Source organism: Sprattus sprattus (assembly GCF_963457725.1).
Source record: "Sprattus sprattus genome assembly, chromosome: 19".
NCBI classification, from domain to species: domain Eukaryota; kingdom Metazoa; phylum Chordata; class Actinopteri; order Clupeiformes; family Clupeidae; genus Sprattus; species Sprattus sprattus.
Window position 1 is genome coordinate 1341678 of NC_137917.1, and position 20000 is coordinate 1361677.

At 44.0% G+C, this 20000-nt stretch overlaps 2 protein-coding genes across 2 annotated transcripts in view; one reads left to right on the plus strand and one right to left on the minus strand.

The window, feature by feature from the left end:
- Positions 1-10907, plus strand: part of invs (inversin) — a 34300-nt gene extending 23393 nt beyond the window's left edge. Inside the window, exons 8-15 of the mRNA XM_080858435.1 lie at positions 2490-2719; positions 4900-5006; positions 5437-5646; positions 6271-6536; positions 7980-8331; positions 9476-9681; positions 10459-10554; positions 10642-10907. Of these exons, the coding sequence (XP_080714561.1) occupies positions 2490-2719; positions 4900-5006; positions 5437-5646; positions 6271-6536; positions 7980-8331; positions 9476-9681; positions 10459-10554; positions 10642-10751 (1577 nt within the window). The 3' untranslated portion in view covers positions 10752-10907. The remainder of the gene's footprint in view (positions 1-2489; positions 2720-4899; positions 5007-5436; positions 5647-6270; positions 6537-7979; positions 8332-9475; positions 9682-10458; positions 10555-10641) is intronic.
- A 1801-nt stretch (positions 10908-12708) lies between these two features.
- Positions 12709-20000, minus strand: part of tex10 (testis expressed 10) — a 22102-nt gene continuing 14810 nt past the window's right edge. Inside the window, 5 exon segments of the mRNA XM_080857412.1 lie at positions 12709-12896; positions 13010-13220; positions 13753-13922; positions 14178-14258; positions 19735-19868. Coding sequence (XP_080713538.1) covers positions 12801-12896; positions 13010-13220; positions 13753-13922; positions 14178-14258; positions 19735-19868 — 692 coding nt within the window. The 3' untranslated portion in view covers positions 12709-12800.

A 20000-nucleotide genomic window follows, 5' to 3' on the forward strand; every position in this document is an offset into this window, starting at 1 on the left:
GAGAGTTTCCTTTTGAAACCTCTCCCCTTTTGGTTCTGGTGACATGGTGGTCTAAAGTGTACTTTACAGTTCTTGGACTGCATCTCAAGTCCTTGGCTGTGTGGCAGTAACTCCAGCGAGCATCAAAAAAAGGCTTTATTCAAACCCGTTGCTCATTCGTTAGCTGCTTCTTCACCTTAGCCATGTTCAAAGAGCAACATGTGCTTCAAGACTGCTTATAGAGGCTTTGGATCTATACCATTTGGTGGTGTGGCCTCAGTGACAAAACCCTGATGTTACGAATCACTTAATGAGCAGGATAGGCCTTGTACATTCAAAAGAATCGCCGAGCTGTGTCCTAAGACTCTTGCATCACCATCAATTTAACCACAATAACACCTGACAATGATTACACAAGTAATTTGGCTTCTTCTGTGCAGCAACATGATTGTGTGACATTGCCAGTGAAATAGACCTAGCTTGTTTTTGTACGGAAAATTACCTTAATCTCATTATGATGGCTCTATTCTATGGTTTATAGAGCATAATGATGACTTTGTATATTGAATTAGTTTTTAGGGTATTTTAATGACCAATTCAACAAAAACAACTAAAAACTCAACCAAAAACAACTAAAAATTATATATATATATATATTATAAAATAAATATTCATATTTCTCTTCTAATCTGTGGTATTGGTGTAATTTCTGCATGATTCCGATCATTTCGAGCATTTTTATTATCAAAATCGCTGAATTTGCAAATTTCCGGTTCCAGAAAACAGGAAAGTGCATCGATGCATGGGTGTCTATGGGCAGGGGAGGGAGTGCCTCCCCTAGGATTGCGCAATCGTAGAACCTTTGAGTTGAGCTCAAAACGCATTGAAAAATATTGTTAGTGAGGCAGGCAGTACCACTGCCTCAGGAAAGGAGGCGAGCGAGAGCGCAATTGTCGGGTATATGTTGGTTCTAAAAGTAGGTCTTCTTCTACACTTCTACTTGACTGGGAAAATGGAAAATTGTATTGTTAAGCTGAAGCAGTTCTTATATCTTATTTGACACGGTGTAAAAGTTCAATTACCACACCGATTGTACGTTTAGTTGTAGGCCTATAGCCTCGTAAAAGTCAGTTGACTATTGAGCCGCATAACTACTTACAATAAAAAAAAAACGATTGTTTAAAACTAAAAGTAGTGCTGTCAAGCGATTAAAATATTTAATCGCGATTAATCGCATTTTTGTCATAGTTAACTCAAAATTAATCGCGATTAATCGTAAATGTATTAATCGCACCTTTGTATCTATTCTAAATATCCCTTCAATCATTATTTTTTTTTGAATGCTCTTATCAACATGGAAAAGTGGATTGGCTTGCTTTATGCAATGTTTTATTTTATTGAAAAACAACATTGCCAAACAGGGCGGTACAAATTAAAATTACAAAATGCACATTTCAGATAAACAAGGACTCTTGTGCAGTTAAACCAGTTAATATTTTCTTTTTTTCAAGTTTGCTGTGAACATAGAAGTCAGGCCTCTTATTTCAAAAACAATGAACCGTAACAGTTAGGTTACCAATAAAAGGTAAGCCTACTACTTCTGTGCTTTTAGCCAGCTGCCTGTTGACATTTTCAGACAACAGTGAAGCTCGCTTTTTTTGCACAACACAACTTTTAAAGGTAAACTTTCTATTCAGAAGCTTTTTATCATCAATTTCGTCGTATCGCGCTCACCATTCACTCAAACGTAACGTTAGCCTACGACACAGTTTGGGAGAGCAAAAAGAACGTTAATCTAAACGCGTTAATCGCGCGTTAAAAAAATTTAACGGCGTTAAAATGGGCTTGCGTTAACGCCGTTAATAACGCTTTAAACTGACAGCACTATTTAAAAGTAATAGTATTAGACAATAAAACATAAAGTTTTTTCAGTTCTGATGAGATGACAATTTTTAAACCATAAGCATATATACATGTATGATGTATACATTTCAATTTTTTTAAAACAACTAGAGAGGTTTCTGTGCCTCACCAGCTGCGAACCTCACAGCACGTCACTGCTCTGCACGGGTGAAGTTAGATCTACTTAACTCCACCAGCTTACTTCAAGCTTTGATATGACTCGCTTACGAGTTGCTTTCGTGTGGATTCGGTACATTCCGACAGCACACGTCACTACGGTTGCGTGCCCTTATAAGGAGCTGGCGGGGCGTGTATGTATGCAAATCCACTTTCACGAGAATGCGCATCAATTTAAGAAAACTCTGCCGGGGGAGCCCAGCTGAGAAGACTTCTGCTGCTTATGAACACATTTTCAAGCGTTCATGTATTTGGCGGAGGTCTTTTTCTTACGTTGTTTTTCCGAAGCCCGTACGAAACATTTCAGAAGGAACTTCAGAAAATGTTCGAGAATGAGGCCTAATAATAGTATTATTAATAAAAGTGTGTGTGTGTGTGTGTGTGTGTGTGTGTGTGCGTGCGTGCGTGCGTGCGTGCGTGCGTGTGTGTAGGTGGTGCTCATGTGGATCTGGTTGACATAGACGGGCACTCAGCGCTGCACTGGGCGGCTCTGGGAGGGAATGCGGAGGTGTGCGAGGTTCTCATGGAGAACGGGCTGGGGCCTGACCTGCAGGACAGCGCGGGGAGAACGCCGCTGCAGTGTGCTGCCTACGCCGGCTACATCAACTGCATGGCGCTGCTGCTGCAGCACAACGCTGATGCCAACGTACAGGACAAAGAGGTAGAACAACACTCAGCCACACCATACATGTATGATAACTAGGGCTGGGCAAGTTAATGCGTTAGTCTCGCGTTAATTCATCAATTAATTAACGCCGACAATTATTTTATCGCACGTTAACGCAGGTTTTATTATTTATTTTATTATTGTAAAAGTCTGTTGCCTACAGGCTTTTATTTTGTAAAAGTCTGCTGCTGACTGCTGCGCAACCGGAAAAGAAAAGAATGGGCGGATAGACAAACCTGGAGAAGGGCATAGACATATGTACTTAAGCAATAAGCCCCAAGAGGCCGTGCTTCGCGCTGATTTTAGAACAGGTAAGGGGAGTTGTTAGGCACGACGCAAAGCGGAGTGCCGTTAAACCCCCTTACCTGTTCTAAAATCAGCGCAAAGCACGGACTCGCAAGGCTTATTGCTTTTCTAAAACTGTTACTACACATATTTGATATGGTTTCATAAATAATGAAAATTCAATTTAAGGAACAATAGTTTAATGATAAACCGTCATTCTTCCGCCACTTAAAATTATAGTTCCTAAATAAATCGTTGCCACGCAACCCTTGAAGCAACGCAACAGCCAGATGGAACACTGGGTATGAAATGCGCTATATGAATGCCTTACCATTCGCTGCGCAGTAATATGGAATGTTATCAGGTCAAATTGTAAGGTAATGCTGGATTTTACAACGGCTTTTAGCCAATCACAATCAAGGATTTGAACAATCAGGTTTAGAATTGAAAAGTTGACCACACGCAAGTTGTCACAGATACACGAAAGCTAAACTTCTCGAAATAATGTGGCGATTCATTGCCTGTGCATCACCTCCATCAAAGGTTTACGTTAGCGGGAGTTAACCGGTCAGCTGTTAAACCGTGTGCTGCTTTAATAAAGTCTGTTGTACTAGACTATGTTAAGGTGATGCAAAACTACGTACTAACCGAGAGTGAGGTCATGCAGGTAAATTATCAGACTGAGGCCGTAACGTATCGACCGAGCGATAGTGAGGTTGATACGGCAAAGCCGAAGTCTGATAATTTACCTGTATGACCGAACGGTCGAGGTTAGTAAGTTGTTTATTATATGGCATTTTTAACTCTTTTCATTTTGAGAATAAATGGTAATTGTAAATAGAAAACATGTCGTTTTGTTCAGCTCTCAAGTCTTCTCTCGACACAGTGTTTCAGGTGTTGCCTAGCAAACAATGACTCGCTAACTTCAAGTTACAATGATCAATAGAAAACGGACAACAGGGCTCAGCTTAAATGGCTTTAATTTACAGTTAAACACAAGGTTTTCAAACTATAGTAGTCAAGTCTTCATCATCACTTTCAATAACACATTTTCGCTGCTTCTGAATTGTACTGACCTGTACTAAGTCCTATAAAGTATTACCCGATATCAAACTTTTCGCGAATTCTTGAGTCTTTATTCTTCAACTGTCATGGTACCACGACATTCAACTGGTTTTCTGTTCTCAGATAATTTCATAATAGGAGTCCTGATTCTATCAATACATGCTCGTGGCTGTTGATATATCGCTAATTTTTAAGGATGTAATGTACTTGGTACATGGTATCACTCATTTTTAAGATTGATGTCACCGGAGTGCAATAACAATAGTTATCAGATCGCAGACCGGCTAGAACGTCAATATGTGGCTGGCATGACTACCCATTAGCCAATCAGAATGCTTGTACTGTCGTTGCTATATAATAATCACTTATACTGCCTTTCTGTATGGTTCGAGAGCCATGGCGTGTAAGAGAAAAAAGGGAAAATGCACTTACTATAAACAACCTCAACTCCTACTTCAACCACCACAACAACTCATGCACAAGAAGCAAGGTAGCAACCACCAGTCTAGTATTAGCACAACCTTATATTACAACATAGTTAGTCAAAGCTTACCTGTAACACTGACCACAAAATACAGGACAGGTCAATACATCTAAACACAACACCCTGCATCTAAGCTCTGATAATGTAATGTGGGAAAGAGATGCATCACGACCATATAAAGGAACACAACTACAGAACCATGTAAATATGTAATGCCTGATCCAATCCAATCCCCTGTAGATAGCTACATAATGTGCACTGAGGCAGTCAGAGCAGAGAAACAAAGGAGATGCGTGCTGTTGTGTAAAATCTGTGTCTGTCTGTATGTGTGTACATCCAGGGACGGACAGCTCTCCACTGGTCTTGCAATAATGGCTACCTGGATGCTGTGAAACTGCTGCTGGGTTGTGGGGCTTTTCCCAACCACATGGAGAACAATGAAGAAAGGTAATAGATGCACACACTCACACACACACACACACACTCACACACACACACACACACACACTCACACACACTCACACACTCACACACACACACACACACACACACACACACACACACACACACGCATGCACTCTCATTGAAAAGTGTCCAGCCATTGTCACAGGTTAATCAAGCTGCTGTTTTCATTGGACACAATGCCCTTACAGATATAAAATGGATTAAATTGCTCTTTATTTTTATCAGTGTTTATGTAATGCATGCGTGTCGTACAGTATGTGTCAGTGCCTGTTTGTGTACATATGTACATAATTGCATGGACATTGATGGTGTGTGTGTGTGTGTGCGTGTCTGTGTCTGTGTCTGTGTCTGTGTGTGTGTGTGTGTGTGTGTGAGTGTGTGTGTGTGTGTGTGTGTGTGTGTGTGTGTGTAGGTACACTCCTCTGGACTATGCTCTGCTGGGGGAGCACCAGGATGTGACCCAGTACCTGCTGGAGCACGGGGCCATGTCCATCGCAGCCATCCAGGACATCGCTGCCTGCTCCATCCAGGCGCTCTTCAAGGGCTACCGCGTGCGCCATGCTTTCAAGGAGCGCAAGAACCTCCTCATGAGACACGAGCAGCTGCGCAAGGATGCTGCCAAGTAAGGGACCAACACACACACACACACACACACACACACACACACACACACACACACACACACACACACACACACACACTCAGAGACACACACACACACACACTCAGAGACACACATGCTTACACAGATCCTCAAATTTTTCACAATTGCAAAAACAAAGTGTAGATACATGCTGTTTTTCCATCTCTTTTTTCTTCTTCTTTCTCCTTTCTTTCTATATCTGTCTATTTCTTCATTCTATCCTCCCCATTAATCAGGTGACACTCTCAACACAGAGTGACATTTAGAATCTGTCAGTGCACGGCATGAATAAATACACATACACATGCATGCACACAGGCAAACGTGTGTGTACACACACACACACACAGCACACACACAGTCAATCTGTCTTCATCTCCTCGAGACGTGTTTGCTTTTCGTCCTGTCTAGTTCAGGTTGATTTGTTTGGGAGTGTGTGCAGGTGTGTGTGTGAGGGGGTTGTCTGAGTGTTTGCATGTGTGTGTGTGTGTGTGTGTGTGTGTGTGTTTTTGTATGTGTGTGTGTGAGGGGGTTGTCTTAGTGTGTGCACGTGTGTGTGTGTGTGAGCACTTCACTTCACTTCACAGATCTTCTATCGTTCAGGAAAAGGGAAGAGGAGCGCAGACGGGAAGCTGAACAACAGCTCTCATTGGCTGGATCACTGGAACAGGAGCTCTCATTGGCTGGATCACTGGAACAAGAGCTCTCATTGGCTGGATCACTGGAACAGGAGCTGTCATTGGCTGATCAAGCCCCTTGTGGGGTTGGGAAGAAAGGGGTTAAAGTTCAAGACACCTCCAAAAGAAGTGCTTCAAGAATACGACGCAGCCAGTGCCAACGCAAAACCGAGTCTCCTCATTCTCACCAAAGTAAGTTTCTGTGCTCCTGAGATTCATCATGCAGCACGGCAGAATAGCAGTGTTTTTATGTGCATACCTCAAAAATGCTTTTAGATTGTTTTAAAGTTTTTGGCTGAGCTTTGAGAGTGTGACATGGTGCAGTAAAATCAGATAGAGGAGCTCAGGTGATAGTATCGAGTATGGATCTACAGATAGAGGAGTACAGGTGATAGTATGGAGTATGGATCTACAGATAGAGGAGTACAGGTGATAGTATGGAGTATGGATCTACAGATAGAGGAGTACAGGTGATAGTATGGAGTATGGATCTACAGATAGAGGAGTACAGGTGATAGTATGGAGTCTGGATCTACAGATAGAGGAGCTCAGGTGATAGTATGGAGTATGGATCTACAGATTGAGGAGTACAGTTGATAGTATGGAGTATGGAGTATGGATCTACAGATAGAGGAGCACAGGTGATAGTATGGAGTATGGAGTATGGATCTACAGATAGAGGAGCACAGTTGATAGTATGGAGTATGGATCTACAGATAGAGGAGCTCAGGTGATAGCATCGAGTATGGATCTACAGATAGAGGAATACAGGTGATAGTATGGAGTATGGAGTATGGATCTACAGATAGAGGAGCACAGGTGATAGTATGGAGTATGGATCTACAGATAGAGGAATACAGGTGATAGTATGGAGTATGGAGTATGGATCTACAGATAGAGGAGCACAGGTGATAGTATGGAGTATGGAGTATGGATCTACAGATTGAGGAGCTCAGGTGATGGTATGGAGTATGGATCTACAGATTGAGGAGTACAGTTGATAGTATGGAGTATGGCGTATGGATCTACAGATTGAGGAGCTCAGGTGATGGTATGGAGTATGGATCTACAGATTGAGGAGCTCAGGTGATGGTATGGAGTCAAAGTCATCGGTCATCTTATCATCTCCATTTCATTATTTTCAAGGACTAGGAATAATACACTTTAAGAATGGCAGTTGCCTTGCCCATGTTTTTGTATAACAACTACTGTCTTAATAATGATTGAACCTATGAATGTGGTTGCTTAATTTGTGATATACTGCTGAAATGTAATATATTAGTCCTGGTCAAAATACTCATCTTTAATATATTTACCTTACTAAAAAATAACATGTAACAATTAGACAAAAAACATTTCTTTTCAAAAATGTATGTACACTATATGAGATTTTATGATAGGTATTGGCTCCACACGTTCTGTTTCCGATGCCCTGACCGACCGGGACCAATGTGGTGCTCCTCTCTGGAGGGAACCGCAGTAAAGCAGTCACTGAAGTGTTGACAGAAGTTCACTTTCACTTCCACTTCCACTTCCACAGAACAGAACAGAACAGAACAGAACAGAACAGGTGCTGAGAAGATGTTACGAGCCTGACATATTTCCCATCTCTTTATTTGTGTTTCTCCTCCTCAGGTGTGGACACTGACGAGGTGTCTAGGAGCGCAAGAGTGTGTGTGCCGGCCATGTGTGTGTCAGGAGTTGTGGGTTCGGAGCGTCACTCTCCTGCCGGTTCAAGTCGCCCTGGCAGTGCCAAACCCCAACTTCCAATTGCCACTGAAACTCAGCCCAAACTGCCCACATCCCGTTCCAGTGGCGTAGCAAATCACCCTAGTTCAGCAAAGCAACAAGTAATGGACAGAGAGGGGGCATGCAGGAGGGAGAAAGAGAAAAAGAACGACAGGGAGAGGGAGAGGGAGAGGCGGAAGAAAGAGAAGGAGCAGAAGAGGAACCGGGCAGCCAAAAGGATACAAAGAGCCTGGAGAAGGTATAAATGTGCATAGGTGAACCCCCCTGTAGCATTAAACACACACACACACACACACACACACACACACACACACACACACACACAATAAACCAAGAATGTGCTTTTGATGAATGGGTAGACAATAATCGTGTGTGTTTAAGGAATGTTGTGCACATGTGCCCACTCCCTCAGAGGCCTGGCCAGAGGCCATCAACACCTCAGTGTGTGTTTGTGTGTGGATGCCAATGAGAGAGAGAGCACTTTAACAAGAGGCTAAAAGTTCAGTGCTACCCCACTGTGCTGCTCTAATATACTACAGAAGCTCCCCTTACAATAATTACACTTATACGACTACACACACACACGCACGCACACGGTTCCCAGGGTCTGCCAGCAGATATATGTGGGAACAAAACATCTGTTACTGTTTACACCCTCTATAGAGTGGAAGTGTGTTTGGGTGTGTGTGCCTGTGTGTGTGTGTGTGTGTCTGTGTGTGTGTGTGTCTGTGTGTGTGTGTGTGTGTGTGTGTGTGTGTGTCTGTGTGTGTGTGTGTCTGTGTGTGTGTGTGTGTCTGTGTGTGTGTGTCTGTGTGTCTGTGTGTCTGTGTGTCTGTGTGTCTGTATGTTTGTGAGAACCAACTTTATGTGTTACTCAAAACATTAGGTATGTACAGCATTCTGTTCAGATGAATTGATTAGTCTTGATCTCAGGTAAAGTGGCTTGTAAACCAACAGGATAGACCAATCAAAACAAACCATGCCAGGCGTTAGCCTCCTCTCTGGCCACGCGTGGCTGTCCTAGCGAAGGCTGGCGTGTAATTAGCTTGTCCCACATTCGCTTGTGATGATAGCATTTGATGGGTAACGTCCTGGTCCCAAGCACCAGTAATGGCATAGTCTCAGTTGTGACAAAGGGTCTGAACCTGTGTAGAATGATAACCTGTGTCGAGGCCTAAAAGGAGAGCATCCAGCAAATCATTGGTTTACCCTCAGGAAGTGGTTAACGGGAGCCTGTAGAAACAAAATGGCTCATTGTCACAAAAAGATTTGTGTGTGTGTGTGTGTGTGTGTGTGTGTGTGTGTGTGTGTGTGTGTGTGTGTGTGTGTGTGTGTGTGTGTGTGTGTGTGTGTGTGTGTGTGTGTGTGTGTGTGTGTTGAAGGCATCGAACCCGACTTCTCCTGAGGGATGTCCTGTGCAGGAGGCATAAACGAGCAGATGCAGCGGAGGTTGCCACCCTTGTGATCCAGCTGTTGTGGGATTGGCCCGTGCCACACGGTCAAGCTCGCGGCAAAGCCAAGGCCGAACTCAGAGCTCTTCCCACTGAGAGCACCGCGAAGAAATCTTCCGTTCTCCAAAATATCTATGGTTAGTCAAGGGCACTCCCCTGAATGAACTCTGTGTGTGTGACATGTTTTGACAAAACCTTTCTGCTTGATTTGCTAAATCATGTTCAGTCTCCCTCTCACTTCTCTCTCTCACACACACATATACTAAACACACACACACACACACACACACACACACACACACACACACACACACACACACACACGTAATAAAAAGCAGATAAAATGAAATTTTGCCTGGGTAAACGCAACTGACCTTCAGCACACATGAACAGGCGATGACTGAGGGCAGACGTGCAGACACATTCCCCACTGCTTACTGTTGCCTACTCAAAACACACAGACACGCACACACACACACACACACACACACACACACACACACACACACACACACACACACGGTTGTATCTACAGCACCTACGTCTACCCTCCCAATCCCTCTGCTTTGAAAAGTTCAGAGCTGTCAGAGGGGACGGCTGCCATTGTCACACACGCACACACACACACACACACACACACACACACACACACACACACACCATCCTTTTTTCTCTCCTGGTTGTTTGTCCTCTCCCACCTGGCTGTGTTGGCAGACCCTGAAGATGTAAATCTTTCTTGATAAAGGGGTGTCTGTGCTTGTGTCAGCCGTACAGATGAGAGTTTAACCCTGAACTTGTATGGGCGTAGATGAGTAGACAGACCTTAAGGTTTGGATTGCATGTGTGGTGTGGTACTCTTCACATTTCTCTAGGAGTCCACATCCCATTTCACTTTGTTGTGGGTGTGTATTTAGGAGGATCACAAAACAGGAGGGGTGGATTCAACAAAATAACTACGCCATTAAACAGCTCGAGTCATTCTCTCCTGCCGCTTCAAAATAGCCGCACATGTAAGTACACACACACACACACACACATCAGTGGATACCCATGCTGAGATCAAGAACTAAGTGTGTGAGTGTGTTTTTTTCTTGCAGTGAGTGGGATGGAGTGTGTGCGTGTGGACTCTTCTCCGGCCAGGCACTACTCCTACCACATGAGGCCCGTCAGCAAGAACACACAGAGGCAGAGCCGGACCAAGAACTGACCCAAACACAGGCCTGGTCCGCACTGACCAAATCAAACAGCCAAACCAAAACATAAACACACGGCTCAGCCTAGAGACTCGCAGGTGACCGTATGTGGACTTTCATGTTGAAACGGCACACACACACACGCAGACAGACTCTCTTTTGTGTGGGTATGTGTGTGTGTGTGTGTGTGTGTGTGTGACATCTCCCAAGTCCCTAGACAGATCCAAGTGTTGTAGTCATGACAACCTTGGGGGTCATGGGGTTAAAAATACAGACATTGCTGACCTTCCATATCTCTGACCCACACCCACACCTGACAAAACCGAGAACACCAGCCGGTGCACCTGGAGACCGTCCACTGCCTGACATGTAACCCCTCCCCCAATCCCCATCTCTCACCTGCATTCACGTCTCCCTTCTCTGCTGTGAGGTCTATCTATTTAATGTTATATATATATATATTACAGTTTGTTTCTCCTTCCTGGGGTTTTATGACATGCCTTCATTTGGTTTGACCCACTAGAGTGAAAATGAAAAATGAAAGGTAGAAATGGATTTGGGTGGAATTGTCTTTTAAGTGGAATGGGTAAAGTGGGCTTTTTATCCAGTATGGTTGTCCTCAGTTAGGTAAAGGATGCTTGGCTACATTTATTGCAGATCACCCAGATTCATGTTTTACAATGTTCAGCCCATTCCAAACCGACAAAGAACCCCTGAACATATCATGTAGTTCAAATATTAATTTTGTGTATTATAGAACATGTTTGAAAAATGTTTTTTCAGTATCTGCCAAAAAACATATTTGAGCAGTATGAAACATTAGTGTTAATATGTCTCCAATTCCAAGCGGTTATTTGATTGTGTTTCATACACTATTCTCAGCTCTGTTCAGCCCTGACAGCATGTAGCAATGCGTTTATTTCAATTGAAACGGTGGTGTTGAACACCATGTTGTCACAAGCCCAGCTGAGAGGGCCATTCTTTTCGATTCATTTTTGGATCCTAATGAAATTGGGTTAATTACGTGTGTTTCATTTACCCCCCCCCCCCCCCCCCCATTATTCTATTTCATTTGTAAAGGAGTTATATTCATTCTGTGCACTGCTTTTTTTAATACGATGGGGTTTGTATACACATTGCTGCTGATTACGCAACACCTCTGACACACCCACCAAACAACACAAGACGTACCTCAAATACCCAGCAACCCTAGCAAAGCAGTGCACACTGTCTTCAGATTGAAGTGGCCTCATGGGTCATCTAACTAGCCGCACATTTTGGTCAAAGATAAACAAACAACTACAACCTGTTTAAAATCTAGTGTAAACCAGTTTTTGTTCAGGGCAATGTTAAAGTAACATTATACAACAATTGTACTTCAGGATTAGGGAAAGGATAAGCAGTTTTACCTTAAAATAACAGCTTGAAAAAATTGGGTCGCTACAATTACTTTCAATATGGAGAATCGCCTCTGTGCCATTGCCATACCAGGGTCCGTAGGCATATTACTGTTAAATGTAGGTTTGCCTGAAGCCGCCCGAATTCTACTGTCTGCAGAACTAGTAAATAGCTTATTTGCCGTCTTGCTTTGTCTTGTGTTGCAGTTGCTTGATGTTTGACTGTGTTAGGACAGTTGTTGACTAACTAGTTTGTCATAATGACAAAGTCAGCACATTTCAAGAGATTTCGTTAGTTGTAGCCGCTAGCATATCGGTAGCGATTAGCAATTGATCCGGAATGCTACTTTAAACCCTTATTTGTGCACTTTATGCCCTATTCTGCTGTGTCATGTACTGTGTTTTAATTAAGTAAATATACTTTCAGTTCTTAATGACTTAATGATGATACTTTATACGTAAGGAGTTCAAACTCTTACAGACAACCCAGTCACAGTCCAAAAATTGGTTTTTATTCATTTCTTTTGTAAAAAAGCTTTTTTCCCCAGAACGAAAAAAAAAAAATTGACAGAGATGTGAAAAAGACAAGTGTGGATGGGGGATAAGGGTCGTGATGGGCGTGATAGAAGTCGTGATGGGCGTGGCCTCGGCTGAGGTGGGCAGGGTTTAGTAGAGGTTACCACGGGGACCAGACAGTGTTGCACTGTAGCAGTAGAGCAAGTCCGTCAGCCACTGTTCACGAGACTCTCCCCCACAGTACCGCTGGAAAACACACAAAGCACAACATTTAGCATGACCTGGTGGAAATAGCATCTCTCCACAAATTCATTGTTTGTCATATGGCGGCAGAGGAAAGTGTGTGTGTGTGTGTGTACCGTGAGCTCCTGTATGATGTGCTGCAGCAGCGATGCGTTGGCAACCATGTGGTTGCGCAGGTGTGTGTGCTGCATGAGGAGTGAGAGGATCTGCGCCAGCTGTGGGAACTCCTCCTCACACATGTCACACACACGCAGCGACTGCAGCAGCAGACGCAGTAGCCTGGGCACGCTGCTCAGCGCCGCCAGACACGCCCCCCACACCGCCTCCCTATCAGGACACAGCAGGAGAGACAGTTACACCTGCCGAGGCCAATCAGAACACTTCCACAGGCCCAGTTAGACCCATCCCCAGACTATGACACTGTTGGTACCCAACAATGGCATTGCCTTCACTGGCAGGACCGGTCACACAACCACACCGTGTACAAGTCTACACTCTCATTAGAATGGCTGTCAAGTAGAAACAGGACTGAGCTACTGCTGATTGTTTTTTGGTTATACATTTTCTAACACATCAATCAGCAACTATATTACCTAATATTATTGAGGGTAACTTGCTCCAAGCTGCATATGATGGTATGAACATGAACTTGTAACGACTTGTTGATAGACTACTTGCTGACAGGCAGAGGCTTTAAGTAGAGTATTTAGCAAACATCAAATCAGGCTCTTTGCAGAAGGGGACAGGCACTTGGCAAGCTCAGCTTAATGTCAATCATTCTGTCCTCGTTCATATGTTTACATCATAAACGGTGCATAACTCCAAGAGTGGTCCTCAGTTTGTCTTTTTGGGGGATCACCTTTTGTGTGCACTGTGTTCGAGCTGCAGGAGCAGACTGAGCATGCTCAGACAGCAGTCAGACAGGAAGTGCAGAAGTGTGTCGCTGGGCAGGAAACTCAGGTCCAGCAGGCGAGCGACCACCCTCAGGACAGCCGCACACACACTGTCAGGCAGGACGGTCAAACCCACCTGCACACACGCAGAGGATCATTAAACACAAACCACCAGCCACACACACTCATGAACACTGCAACACACACTCATGACCACTGCAACACAGACAAACTTACGAACACTGCAACACACACACACACACACACACGAACACCGCCACACACACACACTCATAAACACTGCAAAGATGGGCACAAGAAAGTAACTCAATCATTCATAAGTTGTAAAAACCTCACTCTTCTTCTATCACACACACAGACGCACACCTACCAGGTTCTTGCAGATACCGTTCTGGAGAATATCAAAGCACTGAGAGTTGGAGCCCAATGTCGATAAGCAGTGACACACTTCCTGTTGGAGACAAGACGGCATAGGTGAGAAGATGGGCCAATAGTACTCTAAGCCCAGTCCAGTACACATGATCCAGTACTCTAAGCCCAGTCCAGTACACATGATCCAGTACTGTAAGACCAGTTCAGTACACATGATCCAGTACTCTAAGCCCAGTCCAGTACACATGATCCAGTACTCTAAGCCCAGTCCAGTACACATGATCCACTACTCTAAGCCCAGTCCAGTACACATGATCCAGTACTCTAAGCCCAGTCCAGTACACATGATCCAGTACTCTAAGCCCAGTCCAGTACACATGATCCAGTACTCTAAGCCCAGTCCAGTACACATGATCCAGTACTCTAAGCCCAGTCCAGTACACATGATCCAGTACTCTAAGCCCAGTCCAGTACACATGATCCACTACTCTAAGCCCAGTCCAGTACACATGATCCAGTACTCTAAGCCCAGTCCAGTACACATGATCCAGTACTCTAAGCCCAGCCAAGTACACATGATCCAGTACTCTAAGCCCAGACCAGTACACATGATCCAGTACTCTAAGCCCAGTCCAGTACACATGATCCAGTACTCTAAGCCCAGACCAGTACACATGATCCACTACTCTAAGCCCAGTCCAGTACTCATGATCCAGTGCTTTAGTGTTGTGAACAGGAGAAAAAAGATAAATAAATAAACGTTTTCGCCCTGCCGATTCTGCATTCACATCAGTTTCACTTGTCAGGTTTTGCCCTTGTTCAGGCCAGAACGCCATTCAAATCTGCTCAATTTTCAGCAAAGTTTCTCTGGGTTGACTTCCACACAGCATCGTCTCTTATTTGGCAGAGCTCTGATAAGTTAGAGGCCTCTGGAGTGCTTTTTCTGTATGAGCGAGTCAAACTGGCGTGGCAGCAGATCTGTTGATATGGGCAGTCAGCTGAGCTTGGCTTCAGGGGCCGGCAGGCAAAAGAGACAAGACTCGCACAACACCAGGAATTAGCTACTGGGGGAAATGGGAGTTAGGTCACTGAGTGTGTTCCCATCATGACTGGCCAAACGGCACTCCGCATGTTAACGTGTGTAAATGGAATGATAACCATCATGCTCATCGTAAGTGGGTGTGTCTCTTGTTACAGAAACTAGCTATTTACAAACACATAGCTTAGAACAGACTTTACAACCTGTTCTAGTATACCAGACACTGCCAGGGATGGGACTCAGGGTTTAAAGCAAAAAAAAATCCTGTGCCTGAACTTTTTTTGAATGTGGTTGAGTGCGAGGGGGTGTGTGGTCCGGTGGTGCACACATTTACAGGGTCAAAAAAAAAAAAAAAACATTTAGAAATGAATGATGGCAGATTATGGTGGGACTTTTGAAACTGCAATCCCAAGAAGGTCAGCAATAGTACTCCACCTCACTACAATATGGTACTAACACATGTAGCATTTACGATTTCTCTTGATATCAAGTTTTGCTGCTAAGCTTTGTCCTTGGAAGATTTCAAGATGACCTACAATCATAAGGTGACATGTTATAAGGGTATGTGAAATTCAGTCAGTGGAAGAAGATTTGATTTGCAACCATTTCATTGAGGATCTATGAAAAAGGACAGTGATCCACTTTTTAAACCGTTGAAGTGCAACAGTGTAGATAATACACGTAGATAATACAGATTTATATTGCAACAGTTCCATAATTACTTTGTTCAAAAGAAATAATCGTAAAATAAAATGTACATATTTTATTCTAGCAGTAAGTGCTGAGGCATTGGCTATATTCATGTTCCTGCCTGGCAAGTGTTACGTTTTGAATGCATTGTCATCTTCATCCAAAAAACGAACGAGGACATTGTCTATGTTGTTGTTGGTGAATTTGTCGACATTTAAGAAAAACATGCCGTTTTTTAGCTTTTCCGAAATACGTCTTTTGGACTCTGGTGTTATGCCATGTGTTAAATAGCTGGCATGCTGATTGGATATTGACAGTTTATTCAAAGCAATTTTGACTTCAGCGATTTTTTGGCATATATTCAACAGGGGTTGGGCGAGCCTGGAAGACAGATTGTGTTCTGCGATGAACGTACACAAGCGTATTTCAGGGCACATTAACGGTCAGTTATTGATGCTGGTACATCAGATGTGGTTGTAAAAGCGTTGTGTGTTGGATAGCGCGAACTGCTCTATGAGCGGGTGATGAAGTGGAAGCACTGGAAGCACTTTTCCCCCGCTAGTTGCATACAGAAGCTTTCTTGAGCTCAAGAGAGCACCTGCTTCTCTTAACTTCTTACACCGGCTACCAAAAGGCTTACCGTCCTTCCCCATCTCTTCTATCCATGCCCAGCGCCATGTATTTTTCAATCCTTTATCAACTAGGAGGGCATCATCCCAAGGATTCTTGAATTTACTCTGCTTCGGTGTGACAGTATCTCTACGTTTGTCTCTACGTAGCATAAGGCAGAGCCATATAGAAAAGCCGGTGCTGAAAGCACATTTTCACAAGACCCGCCCCAATCTACTTCTGATTGGCTAATAATGTTATTTTGAGCGCCTGAAAGTTGTGCTCCTTTCATATCATTGGCAGACGAACTCATAAACTCGAAAGTAATGGTGATGATATCGAGACGTGTGTTAAAAATATATATATATATATATATATATATATATATATATAATTATATTAGACTTTTTTTCCGCAGCCAAACGCCACACGCCGGAAATCCGGCACGGTGCCGGAATGCTTTAATCCCTGGGGACTGGACCTGGGACTGGACGGGTGCCTACTGATGGCCCTCAGCATCCCAGTCTAAAGCTCCAACACATGACCCCTGAGTGCCCTAGGCATCGCAGACACCAACCCTCAGAAAGACAGGAATGTCCAGATCACGGGACGTGGGGACGGATCAGAATAAACCTGGAGATAAGCATCGGCCACTCACCTCCACAGACTGATACACAGACACAGTTGGAACAAAGACAACCCCCATTCATCTCTGATGAGAACAAGAGGCCAATCACACAAAGACCTACGACTTGCTCACATCTAATGGAGGCTGACACCCGGCATCACTCTCCCATCTTTAATACTTTCACCGCACAAACAATAAATACTTCTGTGTGTGTGTCTGTGTGTGTGTGTGTGTCTGTGCGTGTGTAATCTAATAGGTCTAACTGCATTAGGGCTGATGTGATTATGGGGCTGAGGACGTCACTCACGGATGGTTATTATCAGCATTAATCAGAATAATGGGATTATACTCAGATTAAACAGATTGCACAAGGATTACACACACCACAGATTACACCTCACTTACTTAAACACTAACACACACACACACACACACATAAATCCATATAACCATGCATGAGGTCCAGTTATGTGGACATTTTTAGATGTCATCTTTATTACTGGGGATCCAAGTGTGAATGAATGTGTGTATGCAGAATAATACACCAGTAAGCCTCCAGCAGCACTGTCAAACTGCCTGTCTATGACCGCATTTGTGGGATATGGCCCAAGACTACAAATAACATACCATAAGACTAATACCTAGTTAATATTAATCTGATACTTTAATGCCAATGAGTCTGCTAGCACCTAGGGTGATGTTAAGGAAAGTAAGAGGGACACGTGTGTTTGTGTGTGTATGTATGTGTGTGTGTGTAACAGGCAGCCTGCTCCTTTTCCTCATTAAGCTCCATTATTCTCCATCAGTCTCACCTGCTGGCATTCAATCCCTCTCATCACCGTTACCATGGAGATGCCATCCCATCTCCCCGCCAGGACAGCCTGATTGACTTGGACACAGAGATGAGAGTCCAGACGGAATTGTACAGCTGAATTAACGCTGTTTGTGTGCATTAGAATTGTGTGTGTGTGTGTGTGCACACGCATGCCTGAGGCCAGCGTTTTGTTGGGTTTTAATTTGCGTGTAAAATGTCAGCGTGTGATCATGTCCGCTGGCTAACATTAGCATTAGCGTCTGTCCGCCAGCTCTCTGATAACCAGCTCTTATTGAAATATGTGTGTGTGTGTGTGTGTGTGTGTCAGTCTGCCAGCGCTCGGATAACTAGCCCTTGCTAAAATATGGAGCACAGCTTGACCTGCGCGCTGCGATACAATGTCCCCCTGCACCACACACAGGCCTGAACCAGGGGCAGAAAAGAAAGCGGAGGCTGCATGGAATGCTAATGTGGACCCTGGAGCTCCACACGGACTAACCACCACCATGGGCCCCAGTCTGCTGCTTCTAGGAGGGCAAACTTTCTCAAACCGTCCAGGTGAACTTTGAATAGAATACCTGCTTTGGAGCCAAAGTAGTCTGTGGGCAGCGGGGAGAGGGGAGGGAGCGCCATAGGGCTACGGTTGTTGTTTGAGGGGGTGTGGTGGGGTGTGGGTAAGGGGGATGCTGGAGTTTTGAGGAGGGGTCTAGAAGAGTGTAGCGCTTTAGTAAAGCTCTAAAGAAAAGTTTGCAAACCCTGGAGGAGTCACCTGGATGTTTGCATTCTTAATTGAAGGTTTAGTTTGCGATGCGATTCTAGTCCAAAAAACGTTGTCAAATTCAGTAAATTGCTCTTCACGATCCTCTAGCTGTCTGTTCAGTGTGTACTCCAATAAGCACCAGTGTTCGTATACAGTCTATACATGGACAACAACTATAGTGGCTTGGATAACAGAAGGGGGGGGGTGTAATTTTATTGGCTGTTAAGTTAAAATATCAACAACCTTTGGCTTTGTTTGAACATCCACAGTCTACAGTGGGAAGAGTATGTGAACCCTCAAACTATACATCCGCTCTGTAACATTCCCCAAATGGTCTAAAAATGGTCTTACGCGACACACCACAGGATGGGGTTGAGATTCTGACTAACCCATTCCAACAAGGTTCTTTTATAATCTTTTATTTTAGTCAGTGGCTAGTTGAATTTGTGTTTGACATTGTTGTTGTATTCTATTGTTGTCTATTAGGATCTGTGATTTACATAAAGAGGAAGACCGTGCCAAGTCATGACACCAAGCCCACCCTCCTTCATGTTGGGAACTAGGGCTGGTGGACTGTGCCGAGCAGCGCAGGGTTTTCCCCTACCACAAACCCGATCTGACAAACCAAAAGAACATTACAGAACATCTTCCCTCCATAGCTGCCACAGCAGTCAGTAGGGGAATGATACAAATAACCTGATACATAGGAGGAAATAAGAACAGAATGGCTTTAAAAAAAAACAAAACACAATACATTTTGGAACGCTGACTTTGGAACGTTTTAAGAGGTTTAACAAACGTTTTTCTTGGAAGTGAATTTGATGTTAGCTGGTTTAGAGATACTCTTTCAATGAAAAGATATTAAAGATGTCTGATCCAAGCTGTATTTGACAGAGTGACAGAGAGAGAGATAAAGAAAGAAAGAGTGAGTGAGTGAGTGAGTGAGTGAGTGAAGGAAGAAAGAAAGAAAGAAAGAGAAAGAAAGATAGAGAGAGAGAGAGAGAGAGAGACTGACCTCCACGATATCCCAGTGGTGTGTGAACTGCTCTAGGGGGGTGGGGTAGACACTGAAGGGGGAGAGAGGAGAGGGCGGAGACAAGGCATCCTCATCAGCCTGCTGCAGCACCACCAGCTCATCTGAGGAGAAACCTGGGACAGGGACAGGGACAAAGGACAGGAGACGGACAGAAAGAGGACAGGAGAGGGACAGAAAGAGGACAGGAGAGGGACAGGGACAAAGGACAGGAGAGGGACAGAAAGAGGACAGGAGACGGACAGAAA